At 41.4% G+C, this 27,007-nt stretch overlaps 1 protein-coding gene across 4 annotated transcripts in view; it reads right to left on the bottom strand.

The window, feature by feature from the left end:
* The window catches only part of sdk2b (sidekick cell adhesion molecule 2b), a 943,317-nt gene that overhangs the window by 308,499 nt on the left and 607,811 nt on the right, over positions 1–27,007 (bottom strand). For all 4 annotated transcript variants that reach the window (XM_059948548.1, XM_059948549.1, XM_059948550.1 and 1 more), the window contains exons 7-12: positions 24,855–25,045; positions 23,482–23,565; positions 16,104–16,298; positions 13,223–13,339; positions 6,217–6,384; positions 2,117–2,219 (exon numbers count right to left, since the gene is read on the bottom strand). In XM_059948548.1, the coding sequence (XP_059804531.1) occupies positions 2,117–2,219; positions 6,217–6,384; positions 13,223–13,339; positions 16,104–16,298; positions 23,482–23,565; positions 24,855–25,045 (858 nt within the window). The remainder of the gene's footprint in view (positions 1–2,116; positions 2,220–6,216; positions 6,385–13,222; positions 13,340–16,103; positions 16,299–23,481; positions 23,566–24,854; positions 25,046–27,007) is intronic.

Genomic DNA, 27,007 nt, shown 5'->3' with positions numbered 1-27,007 from the left:
TGCAGGAGATTTTACATTGTTGATGATTTGAAACTGTCAGCTTTGCAATAAGGATTAATGGATAGATAGATAAGATTTCCTCAAGCCTAACCCAAGCTGTACTTGAAGCCTTAGAAAGGAGACAGTTTCCAAGGACAGCACAGTTCGTAGAATTGCTGCCTGTCAACAACCTGGATTTAATCCTGATCTCTGGTGCCATCTGTGTGGGGTTTGCATGCTTTGCCTGTGACTGCGTGACTGAGCAACACACACAAAATGCTGGATGAGCTCAGCAGGCAGCGTCTGTGGAAGGAAATAAACAGTCGATGTTTTGGACTGTGACACTTCATCAGTCCTGATTGGTGTCTGAATTGCTGAGAATGTGGGGAAGATTGGGATTGCTCTGTGAGTCGGCATAGACATAATAGGCTGAATGGCCTTTATCTACATTAGAAAATATGGAATGTGCAGTTCTTAACAATGACAGTAGTTCTCACTATATACAATGCCTTGTAGAAGTATTCAGCCCCAACACTTTGTTCACATAAATGAGTATTATCAGCAGGGATTTTAATCAATTTGTCTGAGAATTTTTATTTATGAATCACATGCTCCCTGTTTCACAGTAGAGCCCAAAAAATAGGGAAAATTGTGTAACATGAAAAACTAATTTAAAAACTGAAATGTCAGCAGTCCAAAAGTATTCATCTCTTTTTGCTCAGGACTTAGTTGAACCACAACTTGTAGCTATTAGAGGCAGCAGTCTTTTTGAATAAGTCTCTATTAGCTTTGCACAACGTGATGGAGCAAGATTTGCCCATTCATCCCTGCAAAGTTGCTCAAGCTCTGGCAGGTTGTTTGGGGAGCTCAGTGGACAGCGTTCTTGAGGTCTTGCCAGAGATGTTCAATTGAGTTTAGCTCAGGACTTAGGCTGAGCTACTCAAGTGGCTTAATTTGAAGCCACTTCGTGGTTGCTCCGGCAGTGTGCTTTGGGTAGTTGTCCTGCTGAAAGACAAACGTCCTCCCCAGTTTAAACTTTCTGGCAGAGGATAGCAGGTTTTTATCCATGATCTCTCTGTATTTAGCAGCATTCATCTTCCCATCAATCTTAACCAGATTTCCAGTCCGTGCTGCTGAAAAGCATCCCCATAGCATGATGCTAACTCTGGCATTCTTTACAGTTGGGATGGTGCTACCAGGCTGATGCACAGTGCTAGATTTATGCCATGCACACCTCTTAGTGTTGAGGTAAAATGTTCCACTTTAGTCTCATCGAACCACAAGACCTTCTCCCATTTCTTTACAATATCTTCTAAGGACACTTTGCAAAGTCTTTACAGGCAAGGACATGCTTCTTAAAACCCAGGGCTTCTTCTTTGCCACTCTTCCATAAATATCCTTTTTGTGTAAGACCTTTGAGATTGTGGATCCAAGAACTTTATCTCCAGTTGCAGCCACTGACTTCTGCAGTTCACTCAGAGTGACTCCTGGCATCACAATAGCCTCTATTACAAGTACCATTCTTCTCTAGCAACTAAGTTTAGAGTGGCAGCCTAACTTGGGCAGTGTGGCTGTGGTTTCAATTTTTCCACTTTTTCACAATGGACTGCACTGAATTCTGAGGCATGTTCAGTGCCTTTGAGATGGCCTTGTGCCCTTCCCCAAATCTGTGCTTCTCTATTATCATGTCCCTGACTTGCTTGAATGCTCTTTTGCCTTTAAGTTTGGTTTGGCCTGTTGAAAATCTGCCATACTGTTGGACTTTAGAGAGGGGGTATTTATTATGAATTCATTGAAACAGGTTTCCACATCAACAAATTGGGTGAGTTGGTAAGGTAATATATTGCACCTGAGGTAAGTTAGTGTAGTAATTACAAAGGGGATGAATACTTCTTCAGCCTCAGAATTATGTTTTTTTAATTTTTAGTAAATTGTTGATAGGTTTTGGAAATTTTCTTTTGATTGGACATGATGCACAATGTTAAAAAAAAACCCTACTTCAATATATTTTAATTTTAGAAAATGAGATAGTAAAATGTGAAAATATTTGTAGGGGCTGAATACCTTTTTAAGGCACTGCTATCACAAACTATTTGTGGGTTAAGGACAGCACAAGACTTTCACCAAGTGGTCGTACCTGATTGCCACATTAGGGTCATGGGTCACACCACAGGTCAGTACAGCCATGGTCCCTTTAATTACACTCTGTTCCTGTGGGGGATTTGTGATACGAGTGCGAGCTGCAAAACAGTATAAAAAATATTAGCTTCCATCGGCAACAAGATGATCCACTTTAGGATGCGGTGACACACTGGTACGAGAAGAGCTGCGTCCTTTGACGTTCGTCAGTTCCAGGCACTTACTAATAATGGCTGTGATTTGGGATGGAGTCCCCAGCTGGGTCGGGGAAATAAGGGAAATTGTTCCCCAGGACATGTGCTGGTGGAGACACTCAACAGGATGGATATTAAAATGATTATTTTTATCCAGTTCTACCCGGAAATGGCTGAGCTTCAGACACAAAGATCCTGGGCTTGTTATTTTGTTTCTTGATTTGCAGAAATCATCAAAACCTGTAGGAGTGTGTGCAGCACCTGACCCATAAGAGGATCCCACCCAGCCTATCTCACCCCTTCACTTTGAGCAGCGTGACCCCCGGACCTGGGCTGACAGTCAATTAAACTACACCTCAGGCTATCAAAACTATTACACCAAATGCTCAGAGGCCAGTAAACATTAATTGTATCTGTGAAAAATGTTTTCATGTTATTAGCAATTTTTAAATGATTAAAGCACAACATGAGAAACCAGAATTGCCTGATACTTACATTACCTTTGGTACTTGAAGTAGTTCTCAGTTGAAAAGAATGGAAGAACTGAATCGATACCAGATGCAACGTGCTGCATTTTCAGTGCTCAGATTCACAGTGCCTATACAGGAAATTGGTCCTCCACTGACAGGACACAGTTAGAGCATTATGGACTTCTCTGAACATTTAGGAATTCCAATAAATTTGAGTGTTGTGTGTTACAGTGCTCATGCATGAACTGTAGAGGGCACTCTAACATTACCTGCCAATTAACCTTTAAACAAAGTCACTAGAGCTGCTTAATAATGTTTGACATTTTAATATAATTAAATTGCTTGAAATTATATAGAAAATATAATATGGAATTATGAATTCTTCAGCAAATTTATTGAAATCACTGACCATCACCACTGTTATCACTAATTCTTTCTTTTCTCAGAATTAATGATATGGGGTTCCATGATGAGCAAAGACAAGACTACAATGTTGAGGTCACCTTTGGTACTACAGGTTTCACAGGTAGGTGACAGAGAGTAGTAATGATTGGGAGATGTTTTGATTGGTCCTTCACAGCCAGCTCAGCTTTTTGTCATGCAAGCTAATAATGCTGAATAACAACAGAAAAACAGAGTGAAAGAAAGTCAATATTTCACATTACGATTTTCCATCAGAACCAGGAGAAACAATCCAAATTGTGGTGATGCCAGCTGAGAGCGAGCAGTGAGGGCTTGTTTACTGCAGCTGCTTTTTTCTGGAGGAGATGTAAAAAGAGGGAGGTGAATAAGGCAGAGGAGAGACAATAAAGTAAGTGCTGAAGCTGAGAAATACACACTATCTGAAAAATTCTGGAAATGCCCAGCGGGCCAGGCAGTACATATGGAGAGAGAACTGAATTAATGTTACAAGTTGATGACTTTTTATCAGAAGTTGCTTGTACTCACACAGACTGGAAAGGCCAGCGATTTGAACAGTCTGAAGTATTGGTTAAGTCCTAAGAGCTGTAATATACATAGTCAAAAGATGAGATGCTATTTCTCATCTTGGATAAGCCTTTTTTGGAATAGTATAACAGGCTAAACACAGAAAGGTTAGAGTGGGATTGAGAATTAATGTGACAGGCAACTGGAAGCTCAGGGTGATTCAACCTACATTTAATATCCCCAATGTAGACAAGGCAACACTGCGAGCACTGAACGCAGTTCACTAATTTGGAAGTACAAGAGAGGTGTAACTTTACTTGAAAAGATTGTTTGAATCCCAGTTGCATAGGAAGGTACAGTAGTCTCAATAAGGGAGTGGGGCCAGTGGAGACATTGGAGTGCCCCTTAGAGTTGTGGATGGGATGGTCTCTTCAGAATGCCAAAGGGGATAGAAAAGGGAAGATTTCTCTGAATGTAATCACATTGAATGTAACTCCTCATAAAAACCCATATAACATGCCGTGGTGATGGAAATATGTTAAAATATTAGGTTCATTGGCACAGTTGTATGGATGGAAGAAGAAAGCAAACAAAGGACAGTAGCAGATTAAATGGGAGAACTATACGATGGGGAAGTGTGAGATCTGTCATTTTAATCTGAGTAAAACAGGATGAAATCTTTTCCTAATGACACAGACTCAGAATTGTGGAAGATCTAAAGGATTTGGATGTTCACACCAAAAGCTAGCAAAAGAACATTATAAATAGAACAGAACTAGGTCACATGAGCTCTTAAGCCAACACTTGCCACTCCGCAATTAATCTTAAAGCAATAGTACAAAATAATTAAAACACAAATAGATCTCGCAGAAAATTCAACAACAGCTACACTGAACGTTGCTCAGATCCTATGTAGAGAACAGCAGTTAGTTTTGGTCTGTTTATACTGCACTGGTTCATATACAAAGTAGTTAGGCTGATTTATACTTGTGTGTACGGGCTATGCCGCAGCCTACGCTGCAACCCTGATTTTCACTTCTGCGTTGCTCTACGCCGTTGTATGCGTTGATATGCACCAAAACTCTAGTTGGCGGTGAGGTTGCTATGCCACTGTGTTGAGTTTCTTCATGAGGGACATGGACGAGAAAATGCATTTCAAATATTTTCGCATGTTGGCAGGTAAATTTGACGATTTGGTTCATCTATTTCGCACAGCCTACAAACACGGCGGAGAAGAAGCAACTGAAAATGTGTAGGAGGAAATGCAATGCTACCAAGCAGACCAATCACAGTGGTGGCGGTCTGCGTCGCCGAGACGCGTGAGTTACTTTTCTGGAGAGGTGCACGTCACCTTTCGGCATAGGGTACAGCGTAGATATGGCATAAGGAACGCGATACCTAAGGCGTAGATGCAACGCACAAGTATAAATCAGTCTTTAGTCGGTTCATGTACTGAGTAGTCTTAATATGCAAGTCCTTATGAACAGATTATTTACAAATGTATCTGTTGTGTGAGCCAATAACAAAAGTGTGGAGAAAAGGAGGTACAGTACAAGAAACACATTTTTACTTACAGATGCAGAAAAATCCATGGCTTATGAATTTAATTCCAAGGTTTTGGAAAACTATTCCACATACTAGTCACTATTCCATGAAGTTCCTCAAATCTTGTCCTAAATTCTGCCATTCACCAGGTCAAAAACCTGTTTTTGATCTTGATTCCTCAGAATAATTTATAGTATTGTTCATTTATTCTACATTTATTTTAATTGTCCCATTGCAAGGCTATATACAGTAATTCAAGGCGCTAAGTCTTCCCTCAAATACTAAGTGAAGAATGAATCTTGCATCCCTTTTCAATTACCCTCTCTGACTTTTAAGGTTTGCCTTATCTTTCGGCAGCCAAAAGCAGGCAGTTCAATCTAATACAGGTATCATGTCTTTCAAAGTCGGCTCTGGCCTTGAGAGTTGCCAAGAAATTCACTAATATCATATGCCAAGTTGCAAGCTTTAGGCTATCTGTTGGCATTGCAATATACCTGAATCTGTTCAGTGATGAGACGAAGCCAGGTGGAAAAACTTCAATCAGAAATGCTAAGTAAAACCCACAATGGATTAAATACCTCCCGAGTTCATTATTGGCATGAACATTTATTATTCAGTTTGGCTCATGAGGCTATGCTAACTACATCTGCTTTGCATATACAGAATAGACTGATTATAAAATAGAATTCTCCCTTGCTTAAATTCCACAGGTGGCCTGTACAGGAAAGTAAAAGGAGATTGCTTTGTTCAAAATAATCTCCTTTTGGTCTCCATTGTGTTACTATCACAGCTGCTGCTTTGGTACTAATGGACTAAACAGGGGAGATGGAAGAAATCTATGTTTTGTAGATGGGCTTCACAACTGCTTTGTTCCAGTTTCCAAGTTTCTGTCAGTTTCTAATTTAATATGGATTATTAATAGTGGTAAGGAATTAAGATTCACACACACTGTCCTCTCTTACCCCACACAATGAGATCTCCTGAAGCCTCGTCCACTCCTCGAGAGTTTGTGGCCAGGCATGTGTAACTCCCAGCGTCTGAGATGTGAGATGGGCTGATGAGAAGACTGCCGGATTCCAGCAACGTGAAACGAGGTAATTGGACAGACCCGCTTGCAAGCACTTTCTCTCCTGTTTGGAAAATGGAAGAGATCATTGGATTCCGCAGCTCCGGATACCAAAGAGATTCGAAATACCATCTCTGTTAAAAATGACCTGAAATTTTTCTCATAATTCTAGATCAACAGACCATGAAAAGCATAGTTTGTTAAACAAGTAAAATCATTTTTTTTTCTAAGGGCAATAAAAAATCAACTGCTGTGGGGAGGTATGGAAAGGGGTAAATTCAAGTTCAAAGTAAATTTATTATGTTACCAAAATTGGAGCACCCAGAGGAAACTAAAGTGGTCATGGGGAGAACGTACAAACTCCTTACGGACAGCAGTGGAATTGAAAGCAGGTTGCTGACATTGTAATAGTGCCATGCCAACCGCTACACTAACGTGCTGCCCCTTTTCTCTTGTAGGCATTTACAGGTAAAAAAAATAGAATTTTTGAAAAAAAACTGTACATAGACAAAGACCTTCAAACAACCAATATGTAATTGAAGTAGGTCTGTGTATAATACAGAGGAAGATCATTGGTCAGCTTGTAGTCCCAAGCTCAAAAGAAAGGGAAATCAGAAAATTAACAGTTTACAGACCACCCAGAGAAATCAAGCTCTCTGCATCTCTGAAAAATGACCCAAGAAAAATGGATGCTTCGAGTTTACACCTGTGATAATCCAAGAATCAAATATTTTAAATTTGAAGCAAAAGATGGCAACTTCTTTGAAAAAGCAAGAATTGATAATGACCAGCACGAGAAAACTAGTTGTTGCTAGAAGTGGGTTTAGGAACTGAAAAGAGAGACCCTGCAATTTAGTCAAATAACAAAAAATGCACAATTCAAAATGCATTTCAAAGGCCTTCAGTACTGAATTTTTGCAGAAGTTTCATGATGGATGAACTCCGGTTCTTTCAGTGGATGACTGTTGAATGAAGAGACGTTCAACACACACTGAACTGAAATGAAATGAAATTGCTGGCTGGAAATTGCAACTTTGAAGGTCTAATGGGCTCCTTCATTTCTAACAAGATTGCATACAGAATTCCAGTTGCAGAATGGAGGGACAGTCTGCTGAGAGAAACTTAGGTGTGGAAAATTGTGTTTCATTCGTAGGATATTGCTAACAAATTTAAAAATAATGTAAGATACGTATTTAGCACCAGCTGATGCGAAAATCAAGTATTTCCATGATAAAGGGTTATTCAGATGGAGGATGGCCACATGCAGTTTTGCAAATAGTTTTAATAAAGATGCATAACATGACTCACCATTAATTCACAGAATGTGAATAGAACATTATTTCAAGCAAGATAAACTGCTGTGGGTATCATGGTGCAGAAAACATCTTTAAAGGAACATGCAACTCATTTGATCCTTTATATTTTTGCGCTGGGGGGGCGTGGTTGACAGCCTACTCTAGCATTCCTAGTGGGCAGCGCTATTTATCGTTCTTGTTTTCAAAAGTTTTCGTGGGATTATGGTGGGGATGTTCAAGTTAATTTATTGTTACATTTCAGCTTGGGTTATTCAGCTAATCACATGGTGTGTCACCCTGACTGTAACTGGGGTGTGTAATAATCACTTCCCCCGTCTATATGTGACTGAGTGGGTTGTCTCCCTGGGTCATAGTACCCTGTCTATTTTTGTGTTTGTTGCAATAAAAAACAGCTGTCGAGTTAAATGAGCTTTTCTCATCTATCGTCATGGACCAAATGCTCGTCACAATATGGTCTACATAAGGGCTACGTTCCTAAAAACTGTCTGTAGTGTTATGATCCCAGCCCCCTCCTTTGTGAGAATCGCAAGAGCACCCGTTGAGGGGGGGGGGGGTCAGTAGACCCAGGAAGTGAGAGAGAGAGAGAGAGAGACGTGCCAAATTGCACGTCCCACCCGGGATACAGAATAAGACGACAGCGACTATTGTCTCATGGAGACCACGTGAAAAGCCCTCGGGCAAGGTGGGCTAGTTGAGAGAGAGATTGCATCATCCCAACCTGATTGACACCTGCGACCCCGTGAGGAAGTATAAAGGAGAGTCTCAGGGGGACAGCCCCTCAGGCACACCAAGAAGACACGAGAGAGTGATCCCGCAGCAGCGGGAAGCCATTCTGAAGGAAGCCACGTGCGTTAGATTCCGGGATTGGAATTTGTGGCTGGAATCACAGAAAACCACTTTTAACTAACATCGGGGAGAGGAAACCAACGCTCCCCCGATTTCACGGAAGATTCATCAAGACTCGGCAAGTTCTTTCTCTTCTCCCCCAATCTCTCTCTCTCGGTCGCCCCACGTGAAACCCAGCGATTTTCAAAGGGCTGAGGCCTGCAGACTTTCTGAGTGACTTTTATATTTCCAACGGACAATCTATTAACCCCTAGACAACCGTAGAGCTCACTTCTTAATGATGATTATTACTATACCCGCGCTTTGGATTGAGTGTTGACGATGTGCACTATCTGAATGTATGTATTAACCCTACTTTTGTGTCTCTTTATAAATAAAACGTTTGAAAATAGTGACATCAGACTTCAACGGACCTCTCTATCTTTGCTGGTGAGTTATCCAGTTACGGGATACGTAACAGTAGCTTGACTGGTCCATAAGTCAGAAACATCCATTTTCTACAAACACTTGCTATTACTCTTTAATTTCATTAAATAATCACTTTTACAATTTCCTTACTTAAACTAATGGCATATATAGGTATACTCTATCCAGCCATTAATGAATACCAGCTTGAAAATGTTTTAAAATATATGTTTGTAGGCCTCTGTTAGTCTCATGAGACCATGGATTTGCGCCTTGGAAAGTTTCCAGGGTGCAAGCCTGGGCAGGGCTGTATGGAAGACAGGCAGTTGCCCAAGCTGCAAGTCTCCCCTCTCCATGCCACTGATGTTGTCCAAGGGAATGTATATAAAATGTATATGTATAAAATGTATAGGAGAATATTCATAAAGTTAGATTTCCATAAGTCTGGGCCTCATGACTTGGGAACTCCCTGTATAATGCCAATGATAAAAAAAACACTTAAAAAGTATTTGTGATGCCTCATTTTGGAATGGAAACAAGCCATTTATTTTAGTCTAGTCATTTCATCAGGTTTCTAGTTGGAATCATCTAATTATTACTGGCACTGTTTGCTGGATGTATCAGGCAAACAGGGCCACAGATGGTCTTTCATGTGCCACCTACTTTATAAGGCAAATGCTCATATTGATTGAAGTGGAGCTGGCCACAGCTGAACACTTGAATGGACTGTGATTTTGACTTTTTAGCAGAATCTTCCTCACAGTTGCGCACATTAAATACAAACCCCATTTCCAGAAAAGTTGGGATATTTTCCAAAATGCAATAAAAACAAAAATCTGTGATATGTTAATTCACCTGAACCTTCATTTAACTGACAAAAGTACAAAGAAAAGATTTTCAATAGTTTTACTGACCAACTTATCTGTATTTTGTAAATATACACAAATTTAGAATTTGATGGCTGCAACACACTCAACAAAAGTTGGGACAGAGGCATGTTTACCATTGTGTTACATCACCTTTCCTTTTAATAACACTTTTTAATGGTTTTGGAACTGAGGATACTAATGGTAGTAGATTTGCAATTGGAAATTTTGTCCATTCTTGCTTGATATAAGACTTCAGCTGCTCAGCAGTCCGTGGTCTCACTGATTCTCCTCTTCATGATGCGCCATACATTTTAAATAGGAGATAGATCTGGACTGGCAGCAGGTCAGTCAAGCACACGCACTCTGTGTCTACAAAGCCATGCTGTTGTAGCCCATGCAGAATGTGGTCTGGCATTGTCCTGCTGAAATAAGTATGGACGTCCTGGGAAGAGACGTCATCTTGATGGCAACATATGTCTCTCTAAAATCCTAATACACACCTCAGAGTCAATGGTACCTTCACATACATGCAACTCACCCATGCCATGGGCACTGATGCACTCCCATACCATCACAGATACTGGCTTTTGCACCTTTTGCTGATAACAATCAGGATGGTCGTTTTAATCTTTGGCATGGAGAACTCGACGCCCGTTTTTTCCGAAAACTAACTGAAATGTGGGCTCATCTGATCACAGCACATGGTTCCACAGTCTTTCACTCCATCTGAGATGAGCTCGGGCCCAGAGAACCTGCCAGCGTTTCTGCATAGAGTTGATGTATGGCTTCTTCCTTGCATAATACAGTTTCAAGTTGCATTTCTGAATGCAGCGACGGACTGTGTTAAGTGACAATGGTTTTCTGAAGTACTCCCGAGCCCAGCTGACTATAATTGTCACAATAGCATGATAGTTTCTTAGGCAGTGCCGCCTGAGGGCTCGAAGATCACGCGCATTCAACAGTGGTTTCCGACCTTGCCCTTTACGTACTGAGATGTCTCTGAATCTTTTCACAATATTATGTACTGTAGATGTTGAAAGACCTCAATTCTCTGCAATCTTGCGTTGGGAAATGTTCCTTTTGAACTGACTAACAATTCTCTCATGAATTTTGGCACAAAGGGGTGAGCCACGACCCATCCTTGCTTGCAAAGACTGAGCTTTTGATGGACGCTACTTTTATACCCAGTCATGATACCTCACCTGCTACCAATTAGCCTGCTTAATGTGGAGTCTTCCAAACCGGTGTTACTTGAATATTCTGTGCACTTTTCAATCTTTTTTTAACGCTGTCCCAACTTTTGTTGAGTGTGTTGCAGCCATCAAATTCTAAATTTGTATATATTTACAAAATACAATTAAGTTGGTCAGTAAAACTATTGAAAATCTTTTCTTTGTACTTTTGTCAGTTAAATAAAGGTTCATGTGAATTAACATATCACAGATTTTTGTTTTTATTGCATTTTGGAAAACATCCCAACTTTTCTGGAAATGGGGTTTGTATGTCACCTATACTTCAAAGGGAGATTAAGTGCTAAGGACTTTTGGAAGTGGGGTCCTTGGAGGCACAAGTACCCTGTCTGAGATGGGATTGTCCAGCCGCTTTCAATTCTAGTGTGCTACCATTTGTGTTTCTTGTGTTTGGATGAGAGTCAACCTACAGTGGCCAAGCCAAGATTTTGTACCAAACAAGATAAATCCTGCTAATTTGCCTAATTTAAAAAATAAATACATATGTAGAGTAATTATTCATTATTATACCTATATAATATTCCCACAGTTTAACACAATGTCAACTTTAATCATTTTGCACTAAAATGGACATTTTTTGTTTTAACTGAGCATAATTTATGTGTTTTAATGTTTTTTTTCTTGCGAGTGCTGTTTATAAAATGTTATGTGTCTCTATTGCGCTGCAAGTAAGTTATTCATTGTGCCTGTGCATACGTGTACTCGTCCACGTGACAATAAACTTGACTTTGGTGTGTTCACAATTTCTGGATAACTGGAAGCTGCCAATCCAGCATAAATCATTATGAGGCCAATTTTCTACAAGCATGGCCCATGGATATCAACAGCAGAGACAAAATAGAGTTCTTTGACTGAAAAGGCATCCTCAGAGCTGGAGAGGGTTGAGAAAGTAGTCACAAGGATGTTGCTGGGACTGGAGGGCTTGAGTCTTGAGGAGGGGCTGGATGGAGTGCGACAGTTTTCCCTGGATTACAGGAGGCTGAGATGCTTATAAAGTTACCAGTGGCTTAGAGAAAGCAGGATCTCCCAGTGGCCACACATCTTAATTCCACGTCCCATTCCCATTCTGATATGTCTATCCATGGCCTCCTCTACTGTCAAGATGAAGCCACACTCAGGTTGGAGGAACAACACCTTATATACCGGCTGGGTAGCCTCCAACCTGATGGCATGAACATTGACTTCTCTAACTTCCGTTAATGCCCCTCCTCCCCTTCTTACCCCATCCCTGACATATTTAGTTGTTTTTTTTCTCTCTCTCTGCCCATCACTCTGCCTGTTCTCCATCTCCCTGTGGTGCTCCCCTCCCCCTTTCTTTCTCCCAAGGCCTCCCGTCCCATGATCCTTTCCCTTCTCCAGCTCTGTATCACTTTTGCCAATCACCTTTCAGCTCTTAGCTTCATCCCACCCCCTCCGGTCTTCTCCTATCATTTCTCATTTCCCCCTCCCCCTCCTACTTTCAAATTTCTCAGTATCTTTCCTTTCAGTTAGTCCTGATGAAGGGTCTCGGCCCGAAACGTCAACAGTGCTTCTCTGTATAGATGCTGCCTGGCCTGCTGTGTTCCACCAGCATTTTGTGTGTGTTGTTTGAATTTCCAGCATCTGCCGATTTCCTCGTGTTTGCACATAGATGAGGTGGATGGTCACAGTCTTTTTAACCAGGGTAGAAAAGTCTAAAACTAGTGGACAGGTTGAAGGTGAGAGGGGAGAAGTTTAAAGTGAATTTGAGAGGCAAAATTTTCACACAGAGGGTGATTGGGTAGGTGGGGAGGGTGGGAAACAGGTTTGTTTTGCTGTTGTTGCCTTGCTTTGTTGTTGCTGTTTGTGTTTTTCTGCTGAACATTGTGCTACGTTGAAACCATAACACATGGCGACTCTTTCAGGCTGCCCCTTGGATGGTGCTGGTTCTTAACACAAATGAAGAATTTCACTGTTTGTTTCGATGCACATGTGATAAACGGGAATCTGAATCTGGAGGGTATCTGGACCAGGCTGCCAGAGGAAGTGGCAGAGGCAGGTACAATTACAATATTTAAAAGACATTTGGATAGGTACAAGGATAGGAATGGTTTTGAGGCATGTGAGACAAATGCAGGCAAATGGGGCCAGCTATTGAAAGCAAAGGCGAGCAGGACCGAAGGGCCTGTTTCTGTGCTGTATAACCCTATTGCTCATGAAAAATGACAGAAACAAGAGCAGTAATTTTTAATACTTACCCCTCTGCCAGGTGATAGCTGGCCGTGGTGCCCCCAGTGTTTCACATGACAAAATGACTGACAGCCCATCAATCACGGTGCTATCTGAAGGCCCCCTGGTAATATTGGGAGGAATACCTGTAACAACCAAACCCAGGATTTTTCTCACGTTACTTAATTGAAATAACACAGTATAATTTATTTCCTGACAGCATTAATTTAATTGATGATAAGTTTATAAAATAGATTCTGTATTGTTGTGTAAGAGCCAATAATGGGAAGAATTAGTTGCTTTTCACATGCCACTGGTGTAAAATGAAAGTCAATAAATTGCATTTGCTGGAAATTAGAAATATTACCTCTGTTCCTCTTATCACAAGTTACTTACTAACCTGCTGACTGCCTCCAAATGTTGTCATTTTAATCCATTGTTTGGATTGCTAGCTGGGGCATTGAAATATGTCACACATTAAACTGCAGCAGCACATGCAATATTGTGATAGAATATTGAGTGTGTATTCCTTTAGGAATTTGAAATGAGATCAATGGTATTTATACATTCTACAACAAACTTTAGGGTGAAGCTTCCTTAAATTCTGCCTTTCTGTTAACATCACATCGATATTTACATATAGACTATATGTGAGTTACAAGGCGTATCAGAATGGTCCACTTTTTCAATGTCATTGTGCAACCTCTGCAGAGTGATGATGAAATTAAGGTTGCTTCTTTCCCTGAATTCCCTACTGACCATCTTCCCGCTAATGTTTGTTTCTCTGCTGCCCTCAGTTTGTTTGATTGTCTGCTTACAGCTGGTCTCCTAGTTCCCGGAGGGCCTTGCTGACAGATATAAGTGAGGACTAACCTTTGAAAACTATTCACAGTAAGTTGTCAAGTGAGTTGATGCCCATGGTTAGACCTTAAGGAAAAACATCGAAACTAAACTGAAAACTGCGATGATAAGGGAAGAAGCAAATCTCAACCTGTTAACGATTTAGGAGCTTGACCTTGTTGGAATTTCAAGTATGAAGCCACCATTGATAGCATTGGTAGCACTGCCAATCCCATTGGGAGATGGCAGGTGAGATGAACAGGCTGCATCTGTAGTTAAGAATGTTCATGTAGTCTAAGTATACTGTATTGAGTAAGGCTTTATACTGCTCCTGGTGCAAGTGGATGTCAATGGAAAAAAAAACAATGAAAGTCAGTTTGTTTCCGAATGGGAAAACCATTTGTAAATAATAGTTATACTTACAAATGAAAAACTCAATCCTTTGCGTTTTCCATTGGTATGGTACTTGGCAGGTTTTATATAGTTTGTTTGAAATCACTTAAAAACTCTAATGTGAATACTAAAACCCTTGTTTTTCATCAGTTGCTGTCAAAATGGCATTGGGAATTGGCAATTGATTTCAGAAATTACCTGGTTTGCTTTACCATTGAAATTCTACGTTGGCTGAAAACTAAGAAATAAGAATAAAATCTTAAAATGTTAATAAACCTCTCCTGTTACCTTGGGCAAAGAAGGAACACTTTATAGGGTGTAAATCATTCCTTTGCTTTGAAAGAGCAGAGATGAACACATTGATTTTATTGTAATGGGATAAAAAAATAAGAGCAAATACTGTGATGTAGGAAAAAGGAAAGAAATACACTGGAATTCATCTTCACACTGAAGAGTGTGCCAGGTGCACTTCAGGCCAAACATGTTGGTGCAAATGATAGTTACTTATAAACTTTTGTTTGGAAAGTTTCATATTATATGGGACCAATACAGACTCTGGAGTAGGTTGTGGATGGCAGGGAAAAGAGCATTGGCTTAGTACCTTGATACAAGTCAAGTCAGGTCAGCACTTTGGCCAGGAGTTGGGCTTGGTCAAGAGGCCAGCTTGGTCACTTGGGGAGTATGACCAAGGTTGGGCCAGTGTGTGGAGCTGGAGATAACTGGGGAATTGTAGATGATAAGGGTGTGAGATTAATAGGTGGGAGGAAGATTTAGTCCTAAAGAAGGTAATTAAAGGAACCTACCTGAATAGAGTTTTGAGTCCCAGGCTAGGACCAGCTCCAGTAGTAGCTAATAGAACATGGCTGCTCTGAGAGTACCCAGCAAATTCACCTTTAAGTTATGTGACCTAATTTCCCAGACAAGGCTCAACAGGAATTTCCAAATGTACCTGATGCAGTTGTAGTATCATTGTTGCAAACACTATTTATGACCAGACAGACCTAACTGGATTTCCAAAGTTGAAGGGTTAGAAATGATCATAATCATGATACTCCTCAGAAATAACTAATTCTCAAATGGCAATCCTGAAAAGACTGTGCAGTAAATATGAAATTCCAGGTTTTTGTATTTTTACAATATCACTCAGTTCAGATGCTCCAAAGCATCTCAATGATCAATACTGTAGTGTTTCACGTTAATTATGACTATAAACACAATGGCCCCACAGAAGCACTGATTCACTGGACTTTAATGTTGAGTGACTGAGGAACAAATGCTGACTGGAATACTGGAAGGGCTCTCTGCTCTTCAACATAAAGAGCAATTGTGTCATTTACATCCACTTAAAGGTTTCCCTCCAAACAAGGAATTCCTTTCATTCCTTCAGAAACCAGATGCTACAAGTTTGCTGAAAATTTGACATTAAAAATCACATTTCAAATATCTCTAAGCACTTCTCTTGTCTTGTGTGAGCATCCCCTTGTTTTATGATATTTGTTATTCCTATAACTATAGCAAGTATAAAGCTCTGTGGCTCGCTAAAGAAAAATTATGATTAGTAGATTTGGCTAGCCCAAATAAACCATAGCTTCTCTATTCATAAATCTCACACACAAACACACAGGGAAGTGTAAATTAAGGGTGGTTGCAGATTAACATGGAAGATAAATTACTTACTGGTAACTGCAAGATAAGTGAACGTTTGCACCTCGCCAGCATCGTTTCGAGCAAAGCACTGGAACATGCCAGTGTCGTCAGGGATCAGTCCATTGATCTGCAGGCTGCCATTGGACAGCACTCTGTACCTGGGGACAGCTAACCTTGTAATCAGTGTCGCATCTTTGTACCAATTCACCACTGGTGCGGGAACACCTGCAATGACAAGCATAAACCCATAAAATCTTCTGCATACATGTTGTATAAAGTACTTCTAGAAGAGGTGCTTGGTATGCAAAAGAAGCCTTTATACTCACTGTGGCTACTTTTCTATGAACTAAGAATAAAGAAAGCAGATAGAAACATTAAAACAACACACACAAAAGTGTTGGTGGAACACAGCAGGCCAGGCAGCATCTATAACGGGAAGCACTGTCGAAGTTTCGGGCCGAGACGAAGGGCCTCGACCTGAAACCTTGAAAGTGCTTCTCCTTATACATGCTGCCTGGCCTGCTGTGTTCCACCAACACTTTTGTGTGTGTTGTTTGAATTTCCAGCATCTGCAGATTTCCTCGTTTATAGAAACATTAACTGCATCAAATCTTTGGCTGAATTAATTCAAATCGTAATATTAACAATGTTCAAAGATATAAAATTGAAAAAGTAATATTCAGTAGCTAGAATCATATTGCTGTTTTTTCTCAGTCTATATTCTTTTTCAGAAAATACCACTTGGACTGCTTTAGGAAGAGTCCAGGGCTTAATCATTGAATGCAAATCTGAATTAGCTGTATTTATATTCTCCTAAAGACAAACTACTTTACATTCCTTGCTCCTCCCAGATACAAATACTATGGGAATCTCAGTCCATGCTTCGTGGCAGTAACACTTTCCAACAGAATCCATTATGGTGCAGCATGTCGTGATTCATCCTTGGGGACTGAAAATGGATTAGAAAGAAAGAAATAAATTGACCCTAAGCCACTGAGAAATGGCTGCAGGAGTGCAGAAAGTTATCCTTCACGAAGATCCCATTCTTCATGACTGTCAATGTGATATTTAATCATGATAGATATCACACTGTAACCCATCTCAGCTCACATCCAATGTCTACGTTGTGGGTAGCAATTGAAAATGGTAACTTCTGCGGTTCATTTCCCTAATGTCCCAAAGGAGTTGAGCTTATTCAATCATCCTAACAACTCGGTGGAAACAAATCAAAACCTGAAAACTTATGGTCTGTATGGATCATTCCTATGTCAAATCGGACATCCATATTTCAACTAAATGGGGAGTTCTTCACGCATTACAAACTGCATTTACTAATCTCAAATGCATTTATTCATAATTTTACTGCAAATTGATGTAGAAACCAACTCTGAAACTTCTGTGATTCTAATTAATGACTGTTATTCATGATTCTCAATCTTTAAATGAAAAATGTTGCCCAGCAACAGCTTTTTGGTTTCCAACAAGGTAGCACATCTCAGAAAACAGCTCAATAAAATCACATAAATCTAGAAATCTAGTGAAATAAATCTAGGGAAAAGAAACACTGGAAATACTCATGGGGAGGGGGAAGGGAAACACAACGGGCCAGATTATGCCACAGCAGTTTGCCACTTGGAAACCCAGAACTGACACCCACATCCTCCACTTCAGACTTAAGAAGTGGCAAGTGTGGAGCCATCATTCCTTTAATCCTGTTGGCAAACCTCGGGTTGGAGATTGGGAAAATATTGTGATGACAGTCCTTGATGAGGATGGTTTAGACCCAGATGCTGGAGTATCCAAGGCTAGGGTCGAGCATTGAATAAAACTAGTTCAAGAACTGAGCATAAAAAATCAGATGATCTCTCTGGTTGGGCTGACGATTGAGCACTGACGTGCTCTTTAAATACTCAATTCTTGGCACCCAAAGCATGATTGCCAACCAGTGGGAAAGTCCTGAACCCTTAAACGGACTGTGCCAGCTGTCTATACTCAGGAGAGTTAGAGCGTCTAAATCCCAGAAGATGGTGCTGTTGGGTGCGTCTCATAACAGGACTCCCTCCCCTTCGGCCAATTCCTGATGGCCCTGGCTGCTCAGAGAGATGGTGATGGTAGTTGTGGATGAGAAATTACCTAAGAAGTCTCTTTCCTCGTCTTTGAATCCCTCCCAGTCCATGAGATATTGCCGAGCACCACAAACAGTTTGTAATACATAAGTATTCTCATCATGAAGACCTGTTCCCATTCAGTAAACCTGGGTGGCGGCGGGGCCGATGGTGGTGGGGCTAGAGAGCTGGTGCTGACAGGTTTTAATTTACAGATGTGGAAGGTGGTCTTGATCTTTAGGGTCTTGGGGAGTTGCAAGATGTAAGCCACCGGATTTACCTCCCTCAAAACTTTGAAGGGTTGAATAAATTTTTCCCCACTTTTCTAGACTCCACCTGGAGAGGGAAATCATGATTTCTGGGCCACCAACATAGAAACATAGAAAACCTACAGCACAACACGGGCCCTTCGGCCCACAAAGCTGTGCCGAACGTGTCCCTACCTTAGAAATTACTAGGCTTACCTATAGCCTTCTATTTTACTAAGCTCCATGTATCTATCTAAAAGCCTCTTAAAAGACCCTATTGTATCTGAGAACATCTTCTCTTGATAAACCGTGGACAGGCAGACCTGTTGCTCAGGCTGCAAAACAGGTCCCTGTCTTCCCCTTTGGTTCACCTTGGTCTCTGCCTTCAGGGTAGAGGCCAGCAAAATCTTTCTTGCCCTAATCCATTTCTGATTGTAGGGTTGGAAGAGATTTTCCACTGCAGGAACCCCAACCTCAGCCTCCTGTTCCAGAAAGAGTGGCAGAGGATAACCAAACTGGCATTCAAATGGTGACATGCTGTAAGGTATTGTGGGCAACAGATGCCACATCAAATGGCAGAACCACTCCTCAGGTCCTTCTGAGGTAAGGCATCTTAGGGTTTGTTCTAAATCCTGATTGGTCCACTCTGTCTGGCTGTTGTACTGTGGGTGAAACTAGTGGAAAGACTTGCTGTTGCCCCAATCAGCATACAGAACACCCTCAAGAAATGTGATGTAAATTGTGGACCACAATTCAAGACAATGTCCACTGGGAATCCTTGGATCCTGAAGACCTGGTCCAGGACAACTTCAGCCATCTCCACTGCAGATAGTAGCTTCTCCAAGGCAATGAACTTGCAGGCTTTTGAAAACTGATCAACAATTACCATCATGACAGTCTTCTCTTTGGATGGCAGAAGACCCGTGACAATATTAATGGAGACGTGCACCCATGATCTATCCAGAACAGGTAGGGGGTGGAGAAGCCTTTGAAGTTGGGTACAGGGCTCTTTGTTCTGAGTACACATCTCACATGTCTGCATGTACTGCCAAACTTTATTTGTCATTCTGGGCCACCAATACCTTCTCTTGATAAACTCGAGGACCCTTGCTATCCCTGAGTGAGCTGTCACTCTCAATGTATGTCCCCATTGGAGTAGCTGAGACTGGACAGAACTTGGGATGAACAGTCAAGCCGGAGGGCCACTCTTTGGAATCTCCCCTTGTACCTGGGCCTTGCAAACAAGAGTGTTGATTCCCCAACGAATTGGTGCTACCACCTTGGCTTGGGGCAAAATGGTGGAAGGCTGCCCCTCTCATTGGGGTTCATCAAACTGACAGGACAAGACATCTGGTTTCTGTTTTTTTTACTCTGGTCGATAGGTCAGAATGAAATTAAAGCAGTTAAAGTACAAAGACCACCTGGCCTGCCAGTCTCTTGGCATCCTGAATATAAGGCAGGTTCTTGTGGTCTGTCCAAATGATAAAAGGGTTCCTGGCCCCGTCTAGCCAGTGATGCCAGCCTTCTAAAGCTAATTTAACCGCAAGAAGCTCCCGATTCCCAATGTCATAGATTTTCTCCCCCGGGGTTGGTCACTTGGAGAAGAATGCACATGGGAACAGTTTACCATCCAAAAGTGGACAAGATGGTACCCACTCCAATGTCTAAGGCATCTACTTCCACAATGAAGGGAAGGTCTGGTTTAGGAGAAACTAAGATGGCAGATGTCATAAACTGCAGTGTAAGGTCTGCAAAAGCAGCCTCCACTTCGGTAGTCCAGACAAAAGGGCCTGTGGATTTCTTAGTTAGCACCACAGTGGAGCTGTCACAGAGCTTAAGTTCCTGATGAACTTCTGGTAAAAGTTTGCACACTCCAGGAATCATTGGACTTGTTTGACACTGGATGGTTGTGGCCAGTCTCTGACTGCCTGGGTCTTGGTAGGGTATATCTTGAGATTGCCATTAGAGATGATGAAACCCAACAAGGAAATGGTTGTCGCATGAAATTCAGACTTCTCCAGCTTGACTTAAAGTCCACAATCCAGAAGCCTCCTCAATATGTCCCTGATGTGAATGATGTGTTCCTCCGTGGACTTAAGAGAAGATTTGGATAAAATTCAAATAGACAAAACCAAACTTATGGAGAGTATTCTGGAGCACGTCATTTATAATGGCCTGAAAGACTGCTGGAGCATTCACAACACCAAAGGGCATAACCAGGTACTCATAGTGCCTTGTTGATATATTGACTGCAGTCTTCTACTCTTCACCCTCCTTTATACAGACCAGATTGCATGCACTCTGTAGGTCTAGCTTCGTGAATACCCTTGCCCCTTGGAGCATTTCAAAGACCATATTCATGAGTGGAAGTGGGTAATGATCCCTGGCTGTTGCACGGTTTAACCCCCTATAATCAATGAAAGGACACAGGCTCCCATTTTTCTTTTGTATGAAGAAGCTGGTGCCATCTGGTGAGGAGGAGGGCCAAGTGAAGCCTATGGCAAGAGCCTCCTTTATAAGCTCCTCCAATGTGCCTCTCTCTGGGCCTGACGCCTGTACAATTGACCACATGGAGGGCAAGTACCAGGCAGCAGATCTATAGCACAGTCATAGGGTAAGTGTGGTGGAAGAGTCGAGGCCTTTCCCTTGATGAAGGCCTCTTCCAAGTCCCTGTAGATGGAAAGGACCTCAACCAGTTTGACTGTTGCAATATCTTAAGTGGCAGGGGAGATTCGACCGATCTCAGAGTCCTTTCCCTAGGTTTACAAAACTCATTTGTAGGAACTGTTGCCAATTCAGAGTCCATATCCTTGTCTGTATCCTCACGTGACAGCAGCTTTGGCATTACAAATGGTCCTTGCAGCCATAGAAACAGGCTTCAAGGATCTGTGTATAGGAGTCTTTTCTTTCCTCCAGACCTGGCAGCTGGATTACTTAAGCTTAACTGCAAGTGTTCCAGACAGCCCGGGCATCTCTTTGGTCTTCTCCTGAACTAGAGATTCTGTCTCTTTAATTCCCATGCCATTCCGACTAGATATTGTCAGGATATGCTCAGTCACATTGCCAGGACTAGCTTGTCTGTCCTTGAGGGTAGGACTAGGTCTCCAGTAGGCCTCAGGTTACCTTTCACTGAAGGCCACCTCCTTATTGGTCGTTGGTCTTGGGAGAGTCTGGGGATACCAAGCGCAAAACATATTCTATTACAATGTCTGGACCAAGCAATGATTCTCCCCTCCCTCCAGTCCACAGATGGGTTATGCTGGGACAGCCAAGGGTACCTGAGCATCGGGGCTAAGCGTGGTGAGTCAATGATGTAGAAACTAATATCTGCCACATGATCCTCAATCCTCATCCGCAAGACTACAGTCTGTTGCTGGATCTGCCCGGAACCTAGTGGGCGGCTGTCCAAGACAGTTGCCGGGCGTGGCCTGGCTCAACTCTCACAGCGGTATGTCGAACCAACAGATGGTTCCTAAGTCCAGAGAATTACCCATTGCCCCAGAGTCCACAAAAGCCCTCACCTGCCTCAAGTCTTACTCCAGGAGAACTCCATCTTCGGCGCAAAACTAGAATCCATGGGATTGGGAGGAGTGGCTACGACTGTCACAGTCCTCTCGACACTGGATGGTCTTTGTTGTTCTCCTGATGGCTGCAGCCTCGGGCATTCTATCCGCTGGTGACCTGTCTCCCCACAGTAATAGCAGCAGCATTGACTATGATGCCAGGACCTTTCAGTGGTGGAGTATAGTGCAGCTGATCTACATGGGTTCAACTGAGAGAGACATCTTGGATCTGGCTCTCATCCACGACTACCATCACCATCTCTCCGAGCAACCAGGGACATCAGGAGTTGGCCGTAGGGGAGAGCCAACTTAAGACTTAGAGGTTCTGATCAACCAATTCATTTGTCTCGATAATCGTCCGGCAAAGCACAAATGGAACTACATCAAGAGGCTGAAGAGGACCAACCTGAGCTCGGCCTCAGTGCATCGTAGTCCCACACCCTGGCCTATGACTGGCCTGTACTTTCAGGGCTCAATCATACTGTGACAAGAGTCCGTGATGAGGATGGTTTGATCCCAAATGCTGGAGTATCCCAGGCTGGGATCAAGACATAGAATAAAACTGGTTGAGAACTGAGCACAAATCAACACATTGGTGCCATCTCTGGTTGGGTTTATGATTGAGTACTGAGGGTCCGTTCAGGTGCTCTTTAAATACTCAATTCTTGGCACCCAAAATATGATTACCAATTAGCAGAATGGTCCTGAATCCTTAAAAGGGCTGCATCAGCTAGCCATACCCTAGAGAGTTAGAGCATCTAAACCCTGGGAGCTGGCGCGATTGGGTGTGTCTCATAACCAGATAAGGAGGTTTCCCATATTTTAACAGCTTTTAATCATCTAATATCAGAGGCATTTAACCAGCATCACAATTGAAAAGTTATCTTAAAAAATAATAGATAACTAAAACAGATAAAAAGTGTAAGTAAAACTTGCCTTCTTTTCTTCTCCCTGTGGAATTCTGACCTCACCCACATCAAAGTGGTGAGTTCCCCAATGTAATGCTGAGTCCTGTCTGTGGACTGGAGGCATAAACCGGCAAATTTAGCCTTCCAAATCTGTCAATCAGTCCCTGACTACGGCACATACAGAGAAATGGGAGCTGATGCCAATGCTTCTAATCTGACTGACTGATAAAACTCAGAATTACATTGCTCCTTTTTTTTTGGTCTATGACATTTTATCAGATCCGACTGTGGGAATTAGGCCTCAAATTTTAATGATGCTTGAACTGCTGTGTATGACTGATTTTATATCAAATTTCCATAATTTTGCTCTCCTGTAAATGTTTGTCCACTTCCAGTATCTGTGGCAGCAGACTTGTAAAGAATGAAGGAATCAGTCAACATGGTCGTATGGCCTCGCCTTACGTCATGAACTCTAGGCAGTCAACAGGATAAAGACCATTTCTCAAATATAGTGTCACTATATGAATACTTCTCCTACATGTAATCTTATTCCTAAATAAAAGTAGATTGTCTGCTGACTTTACCTTGTGCCTGACAAGGAATATCCACCACTTTCTCTATTTCGGCTGTGATGTGACGTTCAGGTTCCAGAACCAGCTGTGGGTGTTCTGAAGGAAGAGAAGAACTGAATAATAATCAGCAAAAAAAAAACACCTCTCTGCCCAATGAAAACAATCCAAGATGAAGTGTATGACCCAGTGGAATTGGGTTCCCTTGTAATTTGCTTGGAGGTGTGCTGATGGAAGGATGTGTTGTCATGGGAGAGGGTCTGGAGGAGGTTCATGAAAATGACCCGGGAATGAAAAGGGTTAACATATGAGGAGTGATTGATGACTCCGGGCCTGTGCTTGCTGGAGTTTAGTAGAATGATGGGGGGAATCTCACTGAAGCCTTTCAAATATTAAATGGCATAGATAGAGTGGATGTGGAGAGGATGTTTCCTGTAGTGGGGGAACGTGGGACCAGAACGCACAGCCTTGGAACAGAGAGACATTCATTTAGAACAGAGATGTAGAGGAATTCCTTTAGCCAGAGGGTTGTGAATTTGTGGAATTCATTGCCACAGACAGCTGCGAAGGAAGGCCAAGTCATTGGGCATATTTAAAGCAGAGGTTGATAGGTTCTTGATTAGTAAGGTTATTCAAAAGTTACAGGGGAAAATGCAAGGGAATGGGATTGAGAGGGAAAATGAATCAGCCATGATGGAATGGCAGAGCAGACAGATATGAGTGACCTAATTCTGTCCCCATGTCATATGGTCTTCCAATTATTCCGAAGCTTTATTTCTCTTCACTATTTCTCATTATGACATGACCTATGTTGGTGAAGGGTAGAAAGAAAATATTCTAGCCCCCCCCAGGTGAAAAGTCCTCTGCTGTTATAATTAGACTATTTACCAAATAATAAATATATATATATTTCACATGAAGAAGTTACTTTTGAAGCTACCTAATTAATCATGCTCTTGCCACGATCAGCTCACAGTTATGACCTCACTTGTCAAAATGCAATCTCCGCATGCTAACAGGCAGAAACATTTGTTTCCAATCAGCAGCATTTTGGGTTTAGCAAGCCACCGGATAAAATTAACTGGATTCTAAATTTAATTTGCTCAAGCAATCAGTACCTCTGATGTATAGTTTCCAAGGAAATATGAATCTAAACAAAAATGTGCATGAATTTATGGCCAGCTGTGATAAAGCAGTGAAATTCAACTAACAACAGATCAGAATTCTTGACAACGCATTAAGTTTCTTCATTGTAACAGTGCACATCCTTTAGTTGGTCATTAAATGAATGAGTTTGTTGCAGATTTGAACATAAATGCTCTGCATCAGGGCCTGCAAAAACGTCTTGTCACCATACGTAAGTGCTCTGTACAGAACCAGACACTCACCCAATACAAACAAGTAGGCCCCTGCGCTGACTGACGGAACGCTGCTGCTTCGTAGAACGGCTTCGCATTCATAGTAGCCAGCATCACGCGCTTTCAAGTTGAGAATTGTCAGTTTCCGGTGATGGTCACTAAATCCACTTCTCAGTGGTACACCGTCCTTCTTCCAGCTAATATTTAGCTTAATTAGTGGCCTGAAAAAATACCCCCACAAAAGAGAGAAGTTCCACACACTATTGATAACGGATATTATAAGTATTCTCTTGCAGAAAGCACACTACAGTTAAACATAAATGATTAAACTTCCAGTCAATACTGTTCATTACATATCATTCTCAAATTCTGATATTGAGGTTCATGCTCCCATTTAGGCATCTGTATGAATGGCTTCTTTTCCCAGTTGTTAACAAGAATAATTTGAGAGAGAAACTAATGACTACAAGGACTGTTGTATTGTTTTTGTCTTTGCATATGTGCTTGGTCAGAGGTCTGGCTGTAATTTTTGCACTTATTAAGATAGCACATTTTTAAGTAGAAGGAAAAGAAAAGAGTAAGTAATTGTTCTGGCATTATACTTGGTGCCAATACAAAGCCAATGTTGGATAACATAGAGACAGTAAGAGAACAGGAGCAAAACTTGTCTGGAGGGGATAGCGGTTGAGCTGAGAGAAAATTAGTTTTAAGCTAATTAATTAAAGATCTCATTAGCACTTCATCTGTATTACATAGATGCTTCAATGACAAAAACAACTATTGAAGGCTTCACTATACTAAAGGCATCTGAATTCATTTGAGAAGGGTTAGAACAAAATTAATGTAATGTGCATCAAGGTGCAAGAGCCTTGAGAGTGAACAATATGCTCTGCCATCTTGATCCCAAGTGTAAGCCATTTTGTAACAGAAAAGTGTGCGAGAACGCAAGATTTTAATTAGAGCATTCCCTGAAGGCGCCAGTCCACAAAATACTTCAAAAAACAATTCAATAGAAATAATAGAATATTTTTGAATCTCCACTTTTTTAAACCTTATATTTACTATTTTATTATTAGTATTATAACGTGGGTGCATTATTAAAAGGGGAGTCTGAATCTTGCATTTTGCTTTCACTGATAAATGAAAACCATTGTTGAAGGGTGGTGAAATTTGTATTGATGAGCACTGTTCCTGCCACTCTTTAATATGTGAACATAGTAGACTAATAAAGTGCAGAAATGACAGGTTATGGAATTAAATAATTTTACTCTTTGACCAAAGTGACAGCATAAAACAATTTCATGTCAGGTTTATCAAAGTTTACTTCAGTTAAATGCTTTCCCTTTACCAGCATCCTCTCAGGAGAACATTGTCTAACATGACCTTTCCATTTAATATTCTTACTAGTCTCTGATCAGCACAGTGTAGTGCAACATCATCTGAAACACTTGTGCTGTGAGCTTCTGTTGACTGTGAACTGAACACAGATGTGTATAGTTATTTTTCTTCCATGCTCAATTAAATGGCTTGTTCAGTGCCTGTGTAGGGCAAATGCTTGCACAGCACCCACAGTAAGTTTTCAGTACAATTTAACCAGTTGTTGAAAAATTAGTAATTCTGTATTAATAGCAAGATCATTCAGAAGACCTGATCTCCTGTTTGGACATTGGCAATTGGCTGCATGGTAACTATTCATTCTTCCAGAATATTTGAATTGGACTTCACGTGTCTGTTACACCAACTTTTAGTTTTCTTTTATGACCTGAGATAAAAAAAAGGAACATGGACATTTTAAACCTGGTGCAGATGAAAATGTGCAAACGTTTTGTTTGTGAGCTGATGAATGAGGTAGGGTTAATACAAGCAGAACAGATCCAGAGAGGATGAAAATTATTGAGTTTTTAGAAATTTTTGATAATGGGAGGAGAAGGAATAGAAGTATCACACAGACAGATCAATGCATGTCTATAGTTGTAACAGTGAGGTTTTATAATACAGGATCTTCCCAGGTTATGAATGCCTGACTTATACGCACCCCATACATATGGCTGAGCATTTGGGAAACCAGTCGGGTCGATGGGAATGGATTTCCTAGTGCCATCTTGGGTCAGGTAGGAATGGGGCAGTTTTATGTGCTTTCTCTCCAGTGCTCCCTCTAATTATTTTTACAGCCGCAGGGACCA

This window comes from Hypanus sabinus, chromosome 23 (genome assembly GCF_030144855.1).
Source record: "Hypanus sabinus isolate sHypSab1 chromosome 23, sHypSab1.hap1, whole genome shotgun sequence".
Classification (NCBI taxonomy): Eukaryota; Metazoa; Chordata; class Chondrichthyes; order Myliobatiformes; family Dasyatidae; genus Hypanus; species Hypanus sabinus.
Note: the sequence above shows the minus strand (reverse complement) of the source record. Positions and strands in the feature narration are given on the sequence as shown.